The sequence below is a fragment of the Carcharodon carcharias genome, chromosome 15 (genome assembly GCF_017639515.1).
Source record: "Carcharodon carcharias isolate sCarCar2 chromosome 15, sCarCar2.pri, whole genome shotgun sequence".
NCBI lineage: Eukaryota > Metazoa > Chordata > Chondrichthyes > Lamniformes > Lamnidae > Carcharodon > Carcharodon carcharias.
In genome coordinates this window covers 6,305,419-6,326,131 of record NC_054481.1, presented here as the reverse complement: position 1 = coordinate 6,326,131, position 20,713 = coordinate 6,305,419, and the positions used below count along the sequence as shown (strand labels likewise).

General features: G+C 45.4%; 1 protein-coding gene across 3 annotated transcripts in view; it reads right to left on the bottom strand.

Annotated features, from left to right (window-relative positions):
* Window positions 1-13,555, bottom strand: part of LOC121288264 (myosin-11-like) — a 167,861-nt gene extending 154,306 nt beyond the window's left edge. For 2 of the 3 annotated variants that reach the window (XM_041206771.1, XM_041206772.1), the window contains exons 1-2: window positions 13,423-13,554; window positions 4,822-5,185 (exon numbers count right to left, since the gene is read on the bottom strand). In XM_041206771.1, the coding sequence (XP_041062705.1) occupies window positions 4,822-5,169 (348 nt within the window). In that variant the 5' untranslated portion in view covers window positions 5,170-5,185; window positions 13,423-13,554. Of the gene's footprint in view, window positions 1-4,821; window positions 5,186-13,422 lie in introns of all 3 variants that reach the window. The other variant, XM_041206773.1, reaches the window with a different exon arrangement.
* Window positions 13,556-20,713: the final 7,158 nt, after the last annotated feature.

Below are 20,713 nucleotides of genomic sequence, written 5' to 3'. Positions count from 1 at the left end.
GCTCTTTCGCCTTAATTGGCCCACCCACGTAAAGTGGTGGCGCACCCCCAAGCGGGGGTGTCGATCGGGAACCCACCCGCTCGCGCCTGCTCCCACACAATCCCCCCCCACCCCCCAATGGGGGGAAGATCCTGCCTTTAGTTTTGCATCTAAAAGGCATAGAATATAAAAGCAAAAAGTATTGTTGAAGTTGTTAAAGACCCCTGGTCATTGGCTTGACGGGTAAGGGGACTCTGTAGCACCTACAATCAAGGATGTACTTTTATTATATACAAAAGCAGTGTAACAATGAGAATTCCTTGCAAAATGGACTGCAAAAGTGGTCTTCTGTATGTGCCTTACATGCATTTCCCTAAGCTGCACTAAAGTGCACTAATTAAAAGTTTACTGGGATGAGGCCAGATGCTAATCTTTAAATTGCTTTATTTCACACCCACCAGAAGCATTCAAATTTCATGACTACTCTCAAACCCCGTGAGTCTCTGAGGATATCAGCAGACATTTGCTGGGATCATCTGCGAGTTAATTTTCTAGACCAAACTCTCTCTGGTGCAGAGGTAGCTGAGAGAGAGAGAGAGAGAGAGTCTAAAAGAGATTACAGATGTTAACTCAGCATTTAGCATGCCAAGGCACTGTGGAGTGGCAATTAACAAGATAAACAGGATAATGAAATAAAAACAAAAAAACTGCGGATGCTGGAAATCCAAAATAAAAACAAAAACAGAATTACCTGGAAAAACTCAGCAGGTCTGGCAGCATCGGCGGAGAAGAAAAGAGTTGACGTTTCGAGTCCTCATGACCCTTCGACAGAACTCTGTCGAAGGGTCATGAGGACTCGAAACGTCAACTCTTTTCTTCTCCGCCGATGCTGCCAGACCTGCTGAGTTTTTCCAGGATAATGAAATGTACTGTCGAAACAAGAATACAGATCAAAGGCAGTTGTGCTAAAACTGTGCAGTCACTGGTCAGATTTCATTTTGAGTGCTGTGATCACAGAGATATGAAGCCTTGGGGATGAACCGTGAGTTTGATCACCCAGATCAGGAACTTGCATAATAAGGGCAGATCTGTGAACCCAAGTTTTTCCTACCTCAGAAATGGCTGATTGGGGTGTGGAGGAGAGACATAAAATATTAAACAATATAAAAAAAGTAAACGTGAGGCATTACTTCAGGGTAAACCAAGTCTCTGGGTGAAGGAGAATAGGATCAAGTCAATAAATGGCAAAATTAGAATATAAAAATATAAGAAATAGGAGTGGCTGTGGGCCATTTCGAGACTGTTGAATAAAATCAAGGCTGAACTTCAACGTTTATTGCATTTTCCACCGATTCCCTTATCCCTTGATTTTCTTATTGCCAAAAAATGTACCAATCTCAGTTTGGAATATACACACCAACTGAGCTCCCACAGCCCTCAGAGTAGATAATTCCAAAGATTCACAATCCCCTGAGTGAAGAAATTTCTCCTCATCTATGTCCTACATACCATCCCCTTATCCAGAGACTAGTTCTAGACTTTCCAGCCAAGGGAAACAGCTGTTCAGCATCTACCCTGTCAGGCCACAAAGAATGCAATACATATCAGTGAAATCACCTCTGATTCATTCAAACTCCAGTGAAATTAGATAAAAACAAAAAAACTGCGGATGCTGGAAATCTAAAACAAAAACAGAATTACCTGGAAAAACTCAGCAGGTCTGGCAACGTCGGCGGAGAAGAAAAGAGTTGACGTTTCGAGTCCTCATGACCCTTCGACAGAACTTGAGTTCTGTCGAAGGGTCATGAGGACTCGAAACGTCAACTCTTTTCTTCTCCGCCGATGCTGCCAGACCTGCTGAGTTTTTCCAGGTAATTCTGTTTTTGTCCAGTGAAATTAGGCCCATTCTACTTAATCTGTCTTCACAGAAATACCTTCACATCCCAGGAACCAGTCTATTGAACCTTCATTCGCCATCCCCCGCCAGCCCCCCACAAAGGTAAGTATATCCATCCTCGGGTAAGGAGACAAAACTGTACACAGTGCTCCAGGTACAAAAGCCCTATGTCATTTAAATAAGACTTCCTCACTCTTATAACCCAACCCTCATGCAATAATCACTATTCACTTTCTAATTACTTGCTGTGCCCACTTATTAACATTGTGTGATAATGTAAAGAAAGGGCACCCAATTCTCTCTGAAAACCAACACTTAACCAATCTCTCTCCCCTTTCTGCTTTTCTATTCTCCCTACCAAAGTGGATAATTTCACACTTGCCCACATTATGCTCCATCTGCCATCTGGTAGTCCAATACTTAACCAATCTTACCTTCCTTTGCAGCCTCTAGACATCCTGCTCACAGCTTACTTTCCCACCTCACTATCTATCATCAGCAGACTTGGGTATATTATACTCAGAACTCTCATCTTAGTCATTGATATAGATTGTGAATGGCTGAGGTCCAATCCTGCCAACTGGAAAATGACAAGTTTATTCCAACTCTCATTAGCTAATCCTCAATTTGTCCATTAGCTAATCCCTCAATCGATTTAGGGATGTTATCAGGAAGACTTTCTTAATACAATGCCTAACCAAGACTTTAAATGGGCTTCCATAAAACGTGGTAAAGGTGAAAAGCTTATGATCATTAAAGAGCCCAATACATAACACATTTGCAGGCCTGTAGATATACTTTTTGGATGGCTTGGCTAAAAATGGCTCGATAACCTTCCCCAACTAATGACCTGGAGGAACACTACAGTCCTCGTTTTCTTGCTGATTTATTGTAATGAGGTCGGTGACCTCAAAGTTTCTATGGTAATTCCATTTTGACTAACTAGTGCTTCACGTTGCACATGGTGAGACCAAAATATCTTTGCAACAGTTGTTATAACAGTCCTATGAAGAGATATTGGGGAAACTGGGCCTGTATTCTCTAGAGTTTCGAAGAATGAGAGGTGATCTCATTGAAACTTAAAAATACATGAAGGGATAGACAGGGTAGATGCAGGTAAGATGTTTCCTCCGGTCGGGGAGTCTAGAACCAGGGGACACAATTTCAAAATAAGGGGGAAGCCACTTAGGACCGAAATGAAGAGATACTCAGAGGGTTGTGAATCTTTGGAATTCTCTACTCCAGAGGGCCGTAGAAGCTGAGTCATTGAGTGTGTTTAGCAATTGACAAATTTCTAAATACCAATGGCATAAAAGGATATGGGGATAGAGTAGGGAAAAAGGCATTGAAGTGGATGATCAGCCACGATCGTATTGAATGGCAGAGCAGGGTCGAGAGGCTGAATGGCTACTCCTGCTTCTATGTTCCTATGTCTTACTTGCCATAGTTTAACACGCATTATTCATTTAACTACACTCCTCCGTTGTAATTTCTAGAGACACATTCTCAATGACATAGCCTCTCCCACTCCTTTTTCCCCATAGAAAATGCAAGACTCCTTAAAATTTGCATGGGCTTTTAATGCTTTTTACTCTGTTTCAGCTAGTGGTCCTTGCTTCAAGACTTTCCCAAAGACTTCATAGACAAATTTAATAGAAATTATTTCTTTTTAAACTTTAAAAATCATGGAATTCTTAAATGTTACCATGAGGTTGTTCTGCAGTAATTATGACTTAGTCGGTTGCTAAGAACTTCAGTTACACCTCGTTCAATGAGTTTTGCAATGATTTTTGCAGCAAAATTATGCATAAAAAGTTGAAATCACTGAGCCTCTGTTGATGGCAGCTGCAGAGACTGCAACAACCCTTCCTCTGAGAGAGCAGGGGGTCACTGACAGTAACTTCCAGACTTTCATGCTAACTGCACATGCGCAGACCCCAGAAGTTGCTTTCAGTTTTAAACAGAAGCTAACAGCTTTGTCATCATTAAAACTGCAGATTGCAGGTCATTAATGTATCGTAAAGAATCTGAGTTTAAAACTTACAAAACATATTCATTTCATGGATTGCTTGTGGAAAGTCATTGCCACTCTGTTGGTAAAGGTAGGCCAGGAAGTGTGAACTACTTCTCCAACATTACAATGGTTGATCGAAAACCTCTGCTGAAAAACTGGATAATTTCTGAGCCGTGTACAGGAGTTGATTCTCATTTTCAGCAAATGTTGGGCATATTTTCTCAGTGAGAGATTCGAAACATTGAAATGTTTGGGCCCAGTTGCATAGAATTGGCCAGCTACGGATGCAGAACAGAATGCTCACGGGTAGCTTGCTGATCAGGGCAGGGACTGGAGAAAATCCAAACACTACTCTGCAAAGCAGAGCCGCAAATTGGAAGTCGAGTGGGGGAGACAGTCTTGGGGGGTGAATATGGAGGAGCCAGCTTTGGGCAGGGGGTTACCTGTGGGCAGAGAGGAGCAATCACATTTTTGTGAATCTCTCACAGCTGTTCCTTTAAGAATCATTCATCAGATCAATGTATGCCTGGTGGCAGTGACTGGCGCACAGTCTGACATTGGTACCTGGCAATTGAGTTGAGGTCCTATGTCATATGAGCTTAATTTACATACCTTAATGAAATGCTTGCCTGAAATTAAATGAGGGTAATAAATTCAGTCCCACCTATTTTAAGAATGGTATTATCAATTTCTGACAAGTGGATGGAGATAATTGACCCCATATTGTCTAGAGGTGGGTCATTCAATTGATTTAGATCTTGTTCTTCTTGTACACTATAGCTTCTGAATCTTGTGAATACTTTAGATGTAGGAATTTATTCTATTTCCACTCTCTTGTCAGCTTTGATGTTCTAATGTTTGGTGGAGGCTATTAGAGGGTTTCTCCTCATCCTGCTTCAAAACACTCAACAAAAGTGGATGGTTTACTCACGTAGATAAGCCCTGAGTAGTACCGCTCCCTCAGATTATGCAGCACCGATGCTTCATTGAGGCAAGTCAGTTCTGCCATGTCCTCTACTTTGGAAAACTTTGGGGGATTCATCTTCTGGATGTCATCTTTGTTAACAGTAACTTTCTTTCCATTTTCCACCAATTCAACAGTAACTTCATCTCCCTTTTCCTCCTTGATGCTTGCAGCTTCAAAGCCATTGCGATCTGAAGGCACCCAAACCAATTTCTTCGCTGACCAGTCAGCTTGGGCTAATGGATTGTGCATGCCTCTATCCACAAAGAGAAATGCATCAGCCTCTCCACCCTGGCTGCCAGGCTTCTGCGCCATGATGTCTTAGTATGACCTAAGGAAAGAATTTAAAAAGTTACTTTTCACATTATTCTATGATTTAAATCTAAGCACAAACTAATGTAAAAATCACTGAATAGTTTTTTTGTCTTTGCTACCCAGGTCTTAATCTGGTAAAGCAACTCACAGACCAATTATTTCAGTGGAATGAAGTTGGGGCTGGTTCTCCAATCAGCATCTGATTCATACTTAATAACTACTGCCCTGATAGTGAAAACAAAAATTTACTCCATTGTGTTTTCGTGTATCCTGCAACTTGGCTTATTCTACATGTATCCAATGTCACTTTTACTCCTCCAATTCTTCTGATTCTCTCCCCTTCCCTCTTGTACCTGAAGGTGATAACTTATACTGTAATAAATTCCAAAGCCCTACAGTATATTTCCCAAATGACTAATCATTCTTTGTGCTCCTGCAATGAGTGTCAATGATTTATTTTACCAAGGCAGCCACTACATCTTAGCATAATCCTGCTTCTATTAAATTAATTTCTTCATGGGATGTGGGCTTCACTGGCCAGGCCAGCATTATTACCCATGCCTCATTGCCCTTGAGAAGGTGGTGGTGATCTGCCTTCTTGAATCGCTGCAGTCCATGTGGTGTAGGTACACCCACAGTGCTGTTAGGGAGGGAGTTCCAGGATTTTGACCCAGCAATAGTGAATGAATGGTGATATAGTTCCAAGTCAGGATGGTATGTGACTTGGAGGGGAAATTGCTGCTGGTGGTGTTCCCATGTGTCTGCTGCCCTTGTCCTTCAAGGTGGTAGAAGTCACGGGTGTGGAACCTTGGTGAGTTGCTACAGTGTATCCTTGTAGGTGATACACACTGTGTGTCAGTGGTGGAGGGAGTGAATGTTTATGATGATGGATGGGGTGTTGAGCTTCTTGAGTATTGTTGGAGCTGTACTCATCCAGGCAAGTGGAGGGTATGCTATCACAGTCCTGACTTGTGCCCTGTAGATGGCAGACAGGCTTTGGAGAATCAGAAGGTGAGTTACTCGCCACAGAATTCGAGCATCTGATCTGCTCCACATTCACATACATGTGCTTCAGCAAAATGCTCAGAGCAACTATAGTAACCCAATGATGCTATACACTTTGCAACAACATGAAGTGGTTTCAATTTTGCACCAATATAAACAGTCTGGTGTCACCTGAGAATGAAACTGATAATCCAATTCTTTGAAATGAATCACAATCAATTGCAATGCAGTAGGCGTGGATTCACTGCCCGTGTTCAAAAGGATCCTATGACTTATAGAAGGTAGTTTTTTAATGGTGATAGTGGTATCAGTCAACCTTGTCTCCTGATATTTATTTAATTGCCTGCAGGGCTCAGGGAGGAATTTCCCAAGGGTTTTAATTAGCTTTGTACATTTAAAGATGAAGAATTTTTACAGCTGGCAGCTGCAGTTTTTTTGCAAGGGGGAATCCAAATAGATAAAAGTCAGTCAACAGGTTTGATGACAATGCTTATTATCCTTTCTGAATCAATCATATTTTGTATATATACTTGATACACGACTGATGTCAATCTCATTTCAGTGTATACAGTGGGACAAAAAATGCCCATTTCATAAAAGTACACGGTTTAAAAAGTATATATTTTTACAAGGACAAGGTCTAAAACTATACTGAAGATACATTACCAAATGTGCTGCTGCTCTGCTGCTTCATTGGATTCCAGCTCTGAGATGTGACCTGACCTCTTCTACTTCACCTCGATATTTTGATAAACTAATCCATGGTGGGGCCAACAGGGGAGCTTTAGTACAAGAGAAATGCATGCACATTTCTAGCGACTGTTCGCAAGAAAAGTGCTGCATTTCCAGTAGGGTTCAGACTAAAGCAATGCCATTATTTTGCAGCAATTAGAGTCTGAATGCTAATTTAACTCTTACTTGGGCAACACCCATTTCATGTTTTCCATGTCCAGCAACTCATAATTTCTCCAGATTTGTTATCTTTCAGCAGAACGGTAAGAGAAGAGTAAGTGTTTCTCAAAAGGGATACTACCTTGTGTATTAAAAATAACTCAATAATTTCAAACTCTCAGCATTCTGAATGGTCTGTGCTTGTTGAGTTTAGCTGCAATAGCTGACGACTCAACCTGCCTTGTCATGATTCAAGAAAGATGTGCATCATCAGCCACTGTTCTTTACAGAGAACATCTCAAGTAAGCAAAACAGCCAAAGCCAAGTCAGCTTCAGTTGGCTGATTACAGACAGGCATTAATTCCCATTATAAAGTTGTCCATTGCATAACTTCTGATGAAAACTGGAAGTATTAAGGCCCAGGGAAGAATGGGTTGGGAACTTAAATTCATCTAATTAAATAAATCTGGAATGTAGCAGGAAACTACTGGATTCATTAATGACCTTTAGGGAAGGAAATCTATCATCCTTACCTGGTCTGGCCTATATATGATGCTATTCCAACAGCAATGTGGTTGACTCTTAACTGCCCCTTGAAAAGGCCTAGCAACTCACTGGCTTGTATCCAAAAATACTGGCTCTTTGAGAGTACCCCCTCTGGTATAGAAGGTGGCTCACTACCACCTTCTCCAGGACAATTCGGGGTGGGCAATAAATGCAGGCCACATACAAGAATGAATAAGTAAAAACATATTGGGGTCAGAGACAAAGTTTGCAGGATTCCTTTTTTTTCTGAAATCAATTGGGTTCAATGTACTTCATGACGGCATGTGGACTTTATTGGAGTTTCCCTGTCTGTGCTTTCTTTTGCGAACCTTAGACTTGTACCAGTCCTTCGATGGGTTCTTTTTCATGATTTTTGTCTGAATCAGAATCACAGAATCACACAGTGCAGAAGAGGCCCTTCGGCCCATTGAGTCTGCACCGACACATGAGAAACACCTGACCCACCTACCTAATCCCATTTACCAGCACTTGGCCCATAGCCTTGAATGTTATGACGTGCCAAGTGCTCATCCAGGTACTTTTTAAAGGATGTGAGGCAACCCGCCTCCACCACCCTCCCAGGCAGCGCATTCCAGACCGTCACCACCCTCTGGGTAAAAAGGTTTTTCCTCACATCCCCCCTAAACCTCCTGCCCCTCACCTTGAACTTATGCCCCCTTGTGACTGACCCTTCAACTAAGGGGAACAGCTGTTCCCTATCCACCCTGTCCATGCCCCTCATAATCTTGTACACCTCAATCAGGTCGTCCCTCAGTCTTCTCTGCTCCAACGAAAACAACCCAAGTGTACCCAACCTCTCTTCATAACTTAAATGTTTCATAGAACCATAGAAGCATAGAAAAGTTACAGCACAGAAGACCACTCAGCACATCTTGTCCATGCCAGCCCGAGGACACCCAGGTGCCCTTTCTAATCCCACCTTCCTGCACCCATGTGCAAATGCAGCAAGACCTGGACAATATCCAGGCTTGGGCTAACAAGCGGCAGGGAACATTCCTGCCACACAAGTGTCAGGCAATGACCGTCTCCAACAAGAGAGAATCTAACCATCGCTCCTTGATGTTCAATGGCATTATCAGCACCAAATCCCCCACTATCAACATCCTGGGTGGGGTTTACCATCGACCAGAAACTGATCTGGACTAGCCATATAAATACTGTGGCTACAAGAGCAGGTCAGAGGCTAGGAATCATGTGACAAGTAACTCACCTCCTGACTCCCCAAAGCCTGTCCACCATCTACAAGGCACAAGTCAGGAGTGTGATGGAATACTCTCCACTTGCCTGGATGAGTGCATCTCCCACAACACCCTAGAAGCTTGACACCATCCAAGACAAAGCAGCCCGCTTGATTGGCACCACATCCACAAACATTCACTCCCTCCACCATTGATGCACAATAGCAGCAGTGTGTGTACCATTTACAAGATGCACTGCAGGAATTAGCCAAGGCTCCTTCAACAGCACCTTCCAAACCTATGACCACTACCATCTAGAAGGTCAAGGGCAGCAGATAGATGGGAACACCACCACCTGGAAGTTCTCCAAGTCACTCACTACCCTGACTTGGAAATATATCGACATTCCTTCAATGGTACTGGGCAAAAATCCTGGAATTCCCTTCCTAACAGCACTGTGGGTGTACCTACACCAGATGGCAGCGGTTCAAGAAAGCAGCTCACCAGCACCTTCTCAAGGGCAACTAGGGATGGGCAATAAATGCTGGCCCAGCCAGCGAAACTCACAGCTCATGAATGAATTAAAAAAAGTCTGTGCCCAAGAGGTATATAGCTCTGGAGCACTTGGTGGCACTTTGATGCCTCTGCGTTGCTTGTGTGGGCAGAGAAACTAGAGGAAATCCCAGGCAACATCCTGGTGAATCTCCTCTGCACCCCCTCCAGTGCAATCACATCCTTCCTATAATGTGGTGACCCAAACTGCACACAGTACTCCAGCTGTGGCCTCACCAAGGTTCGATACAACTCCAACATGACCTCCCTACTCTTGTAATCTATGCCTCGATTGATAAAGGCAAGTGTCCCATATGCCTTTTTCACCACCCCACTAACATGCCCCTCTGCCTTCAGAGATCTATGGACACACATGCCAAGGTCCCTTTGTTCCTCAGAACTTCCTAGTGTCATGCCGTTCATTGAATTCTTCCTTGTCAAATTATTCCTTCCAAAGGGTACCACCTCACGCTTTTCAGGGTTAAATTCCATCTGCCACTTATCTGCCCATTTGACCATGCCATCCATATCTTCCTGTAGCCCAAGACACTCAACCTCACTGTTAACCAGCTGGCCAATCTTTGCGTCATCCCCAAACTTACTAATCCTACCCCCCACATAGTCATCTATGTTGTTTATGTAAATGACAAATAATAGGGACCGAGCACAAATCCCTGTGGTACGCTACTGGACACTGGCTTCCAGTCACTAAAGCATCCTTCTATCATCATCCTCTGTCTCCTACAACTAAGCCAATTTTGAATCCACCTTATCAAATTACCCTGTATCCCATGCGCATTTGCCTTCTTTATAAGTCTCCCATGTGGGACCTTGTCAAGGGCTTTGCTGAAATCCATATAAACCACATCAACTACACTACCCTCATCTACACACCTGGTCACCTCAAAAAATTCAATCAAATTTGTTAGGCATGACTATCCTTGATCAACCCTTGCCTCTCCAAGTGGAGATAGATACTTTCCTTCAGAACTTTCTCCAATCGTTTCCCTACCACTGATGTGAGACTCACTGGCCTGTAGTTCCCTGGCTTATCTCTACAGCTCTTCTTAAATACTGGAACCACATTAGCTGTTCCCCAGTCTTCCGGCACCTCCCACGTGTCCAGAGAGGAATTAAAAATTTGGGTCAGAGCCCCTGCGATCTCCTCCCTTGCCTCCCTCAGCAGTCTGGGACACAAATCATCCGGACCTGGAGATTTGTCCATTTTTAAGCCTGCCAACACCTCCAGTACCTTGTCACTCCCTATATCAATTTGATCAAGAACCTCGCAGTCTCTGACCCGAGTTCGCTACCTGGTTGTGTTTTATTAAACGAGAAAACAGCGGTTGTATCTACAGCAGACGAAGCCCCTGCTGCCAAACGCCACTGAATTTTGGAAACGAAATGCAGAACTTATCCTGCAGAGTGTCTTACTAAATGGAATTAGAATGCTTCAGTTGATTGCTGGCGATGGACAGTTATACTGTGGTTATTGGTCTCAGACTCTAAGTGAAGTCCAATGCCCAGCGGGTGTTACATAACAAACCACAAACCCATCCAAGTCACACCAATTTCATCTGCAAAAAGATCACTACAGGTGTACATTTGGAAAGGGGCAGGGTTCATGTTTAGCAAGTGGATGGGAATAACCAATTTTCCTGTGAAGTTAACTGTAGAACGTTGGAAAAGTTTGCAAGTTTGAATTCTCAAAGAAGTTTAAAAAAAAACGTTTTGACCCGGCCTGGAGTCATACTGTAGTCGGTGTCATCTGTAACGTGGTATGGGACAACCTCCCCGGTTCGACTTTCTCCTGTTTAGGCATCAGACTGGGCCCCGGCACAGGGGCTACCAAAACTACACAGCGAAAGTTAGCAGTCCAGCTGCAACCTCCCATTACTGCCGTGTAAAGCAGGCTGGTTATTTAAAACAAAATGAAAGCTAAATTGATATTGATCATGTGTTATGTTATTAAAGTGCAATGGGGACAGTTTTGGCGCTTAACCCACGCGTCTTTTTTTTGGGGGGGGGTGTGGAGTGGGGGTGGGGGGTGGGTGCGGGGATGGTGGTAAAAACAGTGCAGGAGCCAAACTGACTTAGAAACTTGCTGAAGTCGGTCCGGTGTTCTCAATCTAACAGCTTGGCGTGACCAGAGAAAACGAGCTAAGCTTTCTTTTATCCACTCGAGTGCCTGAAATCTCTGAAAATGGGTGAATTATTTCCAGGCCAACATTCTGAGCACATCGTTCCGACAGTAATCCTCTCTTTGAAGATCTTCCGCTTTAGCGGTTTTTCGCCATCGTTACCATTTGTGACAGACAACATTTCAAGAAATGCTTTTTTTGGAGAACGCTCAATGAAGTCACTGATTGTAGTGAATGCATATGCTCAAATAAGCTCATGTGGTCAAATAAGGTGAGCGAGATGGGCTGGAGGTGGGTGGGTGGGAGTGAGGGGGGGTGGGGGGTGGAGGTGGTGGTGTAGAATTGATGCCTCATTTCTACTTTAGGACAATTTTAAAACGTGCCCAGCTTTCCGACGTGCTTACTTGCTGGATGTTACAGTGGAACTTTAAATATTCCAAACCCCGTGATGTGAATGATATAGAATATAAACCATATCCTCCACCCAGCTTGTTACCATGTATGGTGATGTTTCCACAAACTAGTGATTACTGAGAAACGTAATGATAGCCAGCTACAAACAAAGTCAACTGAACTCCTTTTTAGGGAATCCTATAATGAGATGCTTGATATTCACGTCAAACTGGTAAACAAGCGGGATTTTAATCAAATAAGGGCACACGCTTTCTTGAGTGCTGTTTCACTTCAACGCGGCATTCGCCTTGCTGTCTCTTGTACCTTGCAGATATTTAACCATGTGCCCTGGATCTGATCGATTCCAGTGAGAGTTGGGAAGAGGAGCAGCTCCCCGTGTTTGTCCGGGTGAGCGCTGTGCAGGTAGAACCACCAGAAAGACTCATTACAAAGTAACCTCACGCCTCAGTTGCTGCCAGTTTTGGTTTCACATCATAAGGTGCGGACGGGTCCAATCATTAATATTATCATTAAAATCTAACTTATCCTTTAGCTGAAACCTGATGTCAATGTGTGTTCGTCAGATTGGATTTGGACAGGTTTATACATAGGAAGATGAGTGATTATAGTTTCGACCTGCATTGGAAGCCAAGCACAGCGGTAAATCACAGGATGGCTACAGCACAGAATGAGGCCATTCTGCCCATCGTGTCGCTGCTGGCACTCCCAATGAGCAATTCACCGAGTGTCATTCCTGCTCCTTCTCCCCGTAACTCTGCACGTTCAGATATTAATCTAATTCCTTCTCGAATGCCTCCATTGAAGCGCCTGGCATGTGAAATCTGGCTGCGGTGCCAAGCCGTCCCAAGAACTGATCCAGCTCCGCATTGCCTCCTGCCGCCCTTTCTCTGTACTGCAGTTTTTGGCAATGCAAGGTGACCGGTATTCCGAATTCATTCCATTCTGTACACGGAGCGCGTTTAAATTACAGATTTAACCCGAGCCCATTAGTACCCCAGCCGGACTGTTTTTAAAGAGTCCTCACTACAGATATAAGCTGCTCCTCCGGACACAACAGGAGTAGCTGGAAACATTGCTGTTTATTAATGTCCGTTACTACTAATTGTAACGATTAGTGATTACAGTAAAGTTACACACTGTAGCTATACCCAACAGTCTAACCATTAGTGATGCTTTATTATTACTGATCATTGTAAAGACTGTACATTGCAACCATTACTGCACCAGTTACTGTCTATTACTGATCATTATTACTAATGACTGTCATTACTATGAACCAGTCACCATTAATGTGTCAGTCATCGCAATTACTGATCACTTATTGACTAATCACTTCTCAGCACTGTAACCATTACGCGTCACTGTATTGACTCTACTTGTCCATTATTTGGAAAAGGACTTTAAACCGCATGCACCTCGGTAGAAAGCAGATTCCGTACTCATAGTCCCTGCTAAGATTGATTCTGTAACACGAATGAAACCTCGCGTTTGTCCTGAATACTCACTGAAGACTGGCTGTATCCGAAAGCTGCTTAGATTCCGAATGTGAATGTCCAGGAGCAGAAACACACAAGAGTAGGAAGCGCCCGAGTGAGCGGTATTCCTGCTTGTCAGTATTTAACAGGAGCGCCTGGGTTAACATGGGATGGGTTACGCCTCCCAGCTGGGGAACCTCTTGTCACTTGTTTCATCTGACTAGCTCTTTTGAATAAGCACATCTCCAAAAGGGATTCTTTAGCCAACATTTTCATACTTCACGCCTTAGTAATGACAATATTAAAGACAAGCAGTAAATTATAGGAATCTTGCCACACGTCACGCAATTATACTAATCCCTCTTTGATTTCCCATAGAAGGATATTAATAACTTTTTGTTTGGTTGTGGTTTGTGAAATGATTTTGTTGACTTGTAGAAATAAGAGACCGTTATTGTTCTCTTGAATTACGTTCCCAAGGTCCAGAATGTATTCACGTTCTCAAACAGTGACCCCAGTTAATTTACCTCCCCACCACACCACCCCCCCCCCCACCCCCCAATCCCCGTGTACCTCAATCCCAATTGGACAACAGCGTTTCCTGCTGCACAGTAATCGTGTGCTCCCACCCCCAGCCCGACCGACCCCACGCCAACCATTTGTGGGACCCCAGGCTCTGTCAGCAGTAGGTCATTCCCGGCTGGATCGGAACACCAGGCTCCAGAGATGAAAGGGTGCTTTGAGGACCGACCGCTCCCCTATGGTGCCACTCACATATTTCATTCATGGGGGGCGGGGTAGGGTGGGGGGGGGGTGCATTTAACATGGGCCGAGAGTGGACCGGGCTTCCACAAAGTGAAATGGTGGTGGGGGGGGGGGGTGGGGGTGGGGGTGGGGGAACACACTTCAATAAAAGAATGCGAAACGCCCAAGACGCTCCCTCCACTTTCTCATTCTGTTCTTTGCAATTATCTGTTTAACTGTTTGATCAGGCTCGTCAAAGGCAAACTCTCCACAACCCCCCCCCCTCCCCATCCCAGATTCCACAACCCCCCCCCCTCCCCATCCCAGATTCCCCCCCCCTCCCCATCCCAGATTCCACAACCCCCCCCCTCCCCATCCCAGATTCCACAACCCCCCCCCTCCCCATCCCAGATTCCCCCCCCCCCTCCCTCCCCATCCCAGATTCCACAACCCCCCCCTCCCCATCCCAGATTCCACAACCTCCCCCCCTCCCCATCCCAGATTCCACAACCTCCCCCCCTCCCCATCCCAGATTCCCCCCCCCTCCCTCCCCATCCCAGATTCCCCCCCCCTCCCCATCCCAGATTCCACAACCTCCCCCCCTCCCCATCCCAGATTCCACAACCTCCCCCCCTCCCCATCCCAGATTCCCCCCCCTCCCTCCCCATCCCAGATTCCACAACCCCCCCCTCCCCATCCCAGATTCCCCCCCCTCCCTCCCCATCCCAGGTTCCACAACCCCCCCCCTCCCCATCCCAGGTTCCACAACCCCCCCCCTCCCCATCCCAGGTTCCACAACCCCCCCCCTCCCCATCCCAGGTTCCACAACCCCCCCCCTCCCCATCCCAGGTTCCACAACCCCCTCCCCTCCCCATCCCAGGTTCCACAAATCCCCCCTCCCCATCCCAGGTTCCACAACCCCCCCCCCCTCCCCATCCCAGATTCCCCCCCCCTCCCCATCCCAGGTTCCACAACCCCCCCCCTCCCCATCCCAGGTTCCACAAATCCCCCCCCCTCCCCATCCCAGATTCCACAACACCCCCCCCCTCCCCATCCCAGGTTCCACAAATCCCCCCTCCCCATCCCAGGTTCCACAAATCCCCCCCCCTCCCCATCCCAGGTTCCACAAATCCCCCCCCCTCCCCATCCCAGGTTCCACAACCCCCCCCCCCCTCCCCATCCCAGGTTCCACAACCCCCCCCCCCCTCCCCATCCCAGGTTCCACAAATCCCCCCTCCCCATCCCAGGTTCCACAAATCCCCCCCCCTCCCCATCCCAGGTTCCACAAATCCCCCCCCCTCCCCATCCCAGGTTCCACAACCCCCCCCCCCCTCCCCATCCCAGGTTCCACAACCCCCCCCCCCTCCCCATCCCAGATTCCACAACACCCCCCCCCTCCCCATCCCAGGTTCCACAACCCCCCCCCTCCCCATCCCAGGTTCCACAACCCCCCCCCCCCCCTCCCCATCCCAGGTTCCACAAATCCCCCCTCCCCATCCCAGGTTCCACAAATCCCCCCTCCCCATCCCAGGTTCCACAACCCCCCCGTCCCCATTCCAGGTTCCACAACCCCCCCCCCTCCCCATCCCAGATTCCACAACACCCCCCCCCTCCCCATCCCAGGTTCCACAACCCCCCCCCTCCCCATCCCAGGTTCCACAAATCCCCCCCCCTCCCCATCCCAGATTCCACAACACCCCCCCCTCCCCATCCCAGGTTCCACAAATCCCCCCTCCCCATCCCAGGTTCCACAAATCCCCCCTCCCCATCCCAGGTTCCACAACCCCCCCGTCCCCATTCCAGGTGTGCAGCGTCAGGGGAAAGTGCATGAAAAATGAACTGAAGGACTCTTAGGGAAATCTCGCAAACCAAATGAAAGCACATTGGTGCTCTCTGTGTGTTGGGCCTTGTAACTGAATGCGAGCGGGATTAAATCCCAAAAAGGGAATACGGGATATGCTATGGAATTCCGTCAACATACCGGATATGAAACATTGAAACATCAGCACGATACTAAATATGGTTTAATTGCTTTCTGAGTGTTGATAATACCGTTGTAAACTTTTATTAGGGCCACTTAATACTCTCATCTTTTCAAATACAGTTATCTTACCCATAAAGGGGATATTACATTGAACCAGAATGACTGTGCATTTCAATTTGAATCGATTTCGTGTATTCACTTTGACATCAATTATTTCCAATCGGGTAGAAATGTGATCCTTCCGACCCAAACCGGACGGGACTGAATAGGATAAAATACAAAGCAAGAACGAGCAGTATTAAAACTGTTTCTTGCTTCCTGTAAGAGTAAAGACACACGGCCTTGCATATCAAGCGAGTGCCTCTGAAGGAAGCTGTACTGGGATTAAAGCTGGTATTAAATGTGGTATTAAAGCTGGTATTAAAACTGGTATTAAATGTGGTATTAAAGCTGGTATTAAATGTGGTATTAAAGCTGGTATTAAAACTGGTATTAAATGTGGTATTAAAACTGGTATAAATGTGATATTAAAGGTGGTATTAAATGTGGTATTAAAACTGGTATTAAATGTTGAATTAAATGTGGTATTAAAGCTGGTATTAAATGTGGCATTAAAGCTGGTATTAAAACTGGTATTAAATGTGGTATTAAAGCTGGTATTAAATGTGGCATTAAAGCTGGTATTAAAACTGGTATTAAATGTGGTATTAAAGCTGGTATTAAAACTGGTATTAAATGTGGTATTAAAACTGGTATTAAATGTGGTATTAAAGCTGGTATTAAATGTGGCATTAAAGCTGGTATTAAAACTGGTATTAAATGTGGTATTAAAGCTGGTATTAAATGTGGCATTAAAGCTGGTATTAAAACTGGTATTAAATGTGGTATTAAAGCTGGTATTAAAACTGGTATTAAATGTGGTATTAAAACTGGTATAAATGTGATATTAAAGGTGGTATTAAATGTGGTATTAAAACTGGTATTAAATGTTGAATTAAATGTGGTATTAAAGCTGGTATTAAATGTGGCATTAAAGCTGGTATTAAAACTGGTATTAAATGTGGTATTAAAGCTGGTATTAAATGTGGCATTAAAGCTGGTATTAAAACTGGTATTAAATGTGGCATTAAAGCTGGTATTAAAACTGGTATTAAATGTGGTATTAAAGCTGGTATTAAATGTGGCATTAAAGCTGGTAGTAAATGTGGTATTAAATGTGGCATTAAAGCTGGTAGTAAATGTAGTATTAAATGTGGTATTAAAAGCATCCTGGTGCATTGACGATCGTCTCCTAAAGTTCCCAGCTTGGTCCCACCTCGGAAATGCCGTTAACATGAAACTCGCAGCTTCTACATTCAAACTATTTGGAGAGTGAGCCAGAGATCTGAGCTTGGGAAAAAAGATGGGGAAGGGATGTGCAATGTAGGCACACTTCAGTGCACTGTGTTCAACTGAGAAGCACGGCTTGCCCGAGTACCATTGAGACTTTTTATTCATTCAAGGGATGTGGCTGGGCCAGCATTTATTGCCCATCCCTAGTTGCCCTTGAGAAGTTGGTGGTGAGCTGTCTTCTTGAACCTCTGCAGTCCATGTAGTCTAGGTAACATCCACAGTGCTGTTAGGAAGCGAGTTCCAGGATTTTGACCCAGTGACAGTGAAGGAACGGCGATATATTTCCAAGTCAGGATGGTGAGTGACTTGGAGAGGAACTTCCAGGTGGTGGTGTTCCCATCTATCTGCTGCCCTTGTCCTTCTAAATGGCAGTGATCGTGGGTTTGGAAGGTGCTGTCTAAGGAGCCTTGGTGAGTTCCTGTGGTGCATCTTGTAGATGGTACACACTGCTGCTACTGTGCGTCGGTGGTGGAGAGAGTGATTGTTTGTGGATGGGGTTCCAATCAAGCGGGGCTGCTCTTGCCTGGATGGTGTTGAGCTTCTTGAGTGTTGTGAGCTGCACTCAACCAGGCAAGAGGAGAGTATTCCATCGCATTCTTCCTGACATTTCACAGTGACCAGTGAACAACAAAGCCCTTCAGAGGAGGGGGTAAGCTGTGTCCGATTGGTCAGCTCCTCTGAATTTACAACACTTAACCCCCAGTCATCAATGCAGAGCAAACCGCGCGCAGTGCACATTTCAGTCATGAACTTACATCTAGTTACAATTCTTTACATTAATGGCTACTGAACTCCGTCTGCAACGGTTCATCAGGGCTGGTCCTGGGGTGAGAAAAAACTCGAGCTGTTCACAGCAATGAAACATTTCGCGGGCAAGCTATCATTTAGTTCTTAAAATTGTTCCTTTCAAAAATAAATGCTGTATTAAACGCTCATGGACGTTTCGTCCCGTTGTATAGATTCGTACACAGCACTTCGTTCTTAGGGTTGAGTGTCTAGTGACCGTTAGATAGGAATTTCACAGAGGCACCGGTCTCTCTCCAAAATACCGGGTGTTCCTCGGGTTCAAGGTCCCGTTTCGTTCAGTGTCTCGTGCGACAACTTTTTTGCCTTGGTAAGGAAGGTCGGGTAATCAAACATTTTTGTGCAGTTCAACGCTGAGAATGATTTTAACCGAATCTAGCAAAAGGTTGTTGTTTTTTGGCCGAAGTACTTTTAATGCGACTGAAACCGGGCAGGCCAGATTGTACAGACCAGAGAGTTTGATTGTAACCTGCATGTTTCTACTGCAGGTAGAGATGAAGCCTTTGAATGTTACCAGAAAGTGAAGTCAAGCTATAGACTGCTCAACAGTGATGGGAGGTGACTGCGGGGTCCTCACACATTCTGGCTTACAACAGGGCGGACCTAGTCCAGGAGCACTGCCCTCCCACCGGAGGAACAGACCGTATCGCATGGAGATCCAAAAACAGAGCGAGAAACTCATTTCAACAGTGAGCAGTCATTTTAAATGCGGATAATACAATATTGCGGTTCGTTCTGACACTGGGTTGGATCCTGGACAAATCCCATTTCTCAGTTACCTTTTGGCAATGCATTTTAATTCACTGGGACCTCCAGCTTCAGTGGTTTCTTCCTGTCACTGTACTCTTTACTGGTATAAAAACAAAAAAACTGCGGATGCTGGAAATCCAAAACAAAAACAGAATTACCTGGAAAAACTCAGCAGGTCTGGCAGCATCGGCGGAGAAGAAAAGAGTTGAAGAACTAGTAGTTCTGTCGAAGGGTCATGAGGACTCGAAACGTCAACTCTTTTCTTCTCCGCCGATGCTGCCAGACCTGCTGAGTTTTTCCAGGTAATTCTGTTTTTGTTTTACTCTTTACTGGGCCGTCTCTGTTCCAGTCCCGGGGGTGTGCTTCTGTGGGATGTTTTCTGCCGCCACGCTACGTTGGGAATCCCGACCTTATAACTGAGTAAACTCTGCCCATCCTACCGGGCAACCTGATTCTGTGCTGCTGACCAGTTTGCGTTCCCGTGGCCCGTGACTTACACTCATGAAATCCTCTGCCACGCTTCGTTGGATTGTTTGGGAGGACAGTCAAGCTTCTACTGCTCCCGATCTTTTGTACTCGTTTCCCTGCGTTTGTTCTTATCAAATATCTTTACCTTTCAGACTCCCCCCCCAACTCCCTGCAGTTCACTGCCCCTGTTCCTTAGGCTTCAGTTTATAGAATAAATAATATACAATTACTACTTTCCAGTTACTGTCCTATGCTTGAACCCTCTGGAATAAGAGCAGGCTATCCTCTGTGCCTGGGCCTTCTCCAAAAGACCCACTGTGGCACTCCTTAAGAGCAGCAGTCCCAGTTCATTTAAGGTGGAGAATGAGATGTCATCCAGAGAGCTTTGGAAGAGTCACGGTTGGGGGGGGGGGGGGGGGAAGACAAGGGGACAAATCTACGAACAAAGCCTTCAACGACAGATGGCTGAGGCAGAGGCAGAAGTGAGGAGGTGAAAAGAGCAGCCTGGATAGCAAGGATAGGGGGTCAGAAACTCACAAGTTCAAATAGGATGGTGGGAATACAGTCTGCTTCAGCCAGAACAAGAGACTGAATAGACGGCAGGAGCATGGAATTTTGCTGGGTCTGAAAATAAACAATTGAAGGGCTGACAATATTAACTTGAGGAAATTTTCAAGACTGGATCTGAGAGATAAGAGTTGGAAGAGGAAGTTTGCGGTTTACTATTAAAGCTTGGAGAGAGGTTGAGGATAAGGCGAGTGGATAGAGCATGATGCTTCCAATGTCACATATCATTTGCGACTTTGGTTCGGACCATTTTGGTACTGTGGCAGGGGTGATTCCTTGATTGTAGAGATTCAGACTTGGAATTGCAGGAAAGATGGACATGGATTGGAAAGGCAACGACAAGCTCAAGGATTTGAGGGGAGTTTGGAGATGGACACAAGAACAGAGGAATTGTTTTTTTTGGGGGGGGGGTGGGGAGAAAGAAGGTATGATCAATTTTGAAAAGGACACACACAGTTGCTGAGAATTTACAATGTCAGTTGGCATGGAGGGGGAAGTTCAATTTTGTGGGAATAGGGTTAATGAAACAGTAGGTGGCTCTTCTGTACAGCTGGTCAGAGGTCATGAGAGGAGAGTAACTTAAGATGTGGCATCAGGAGTAGGGTGGTCAGC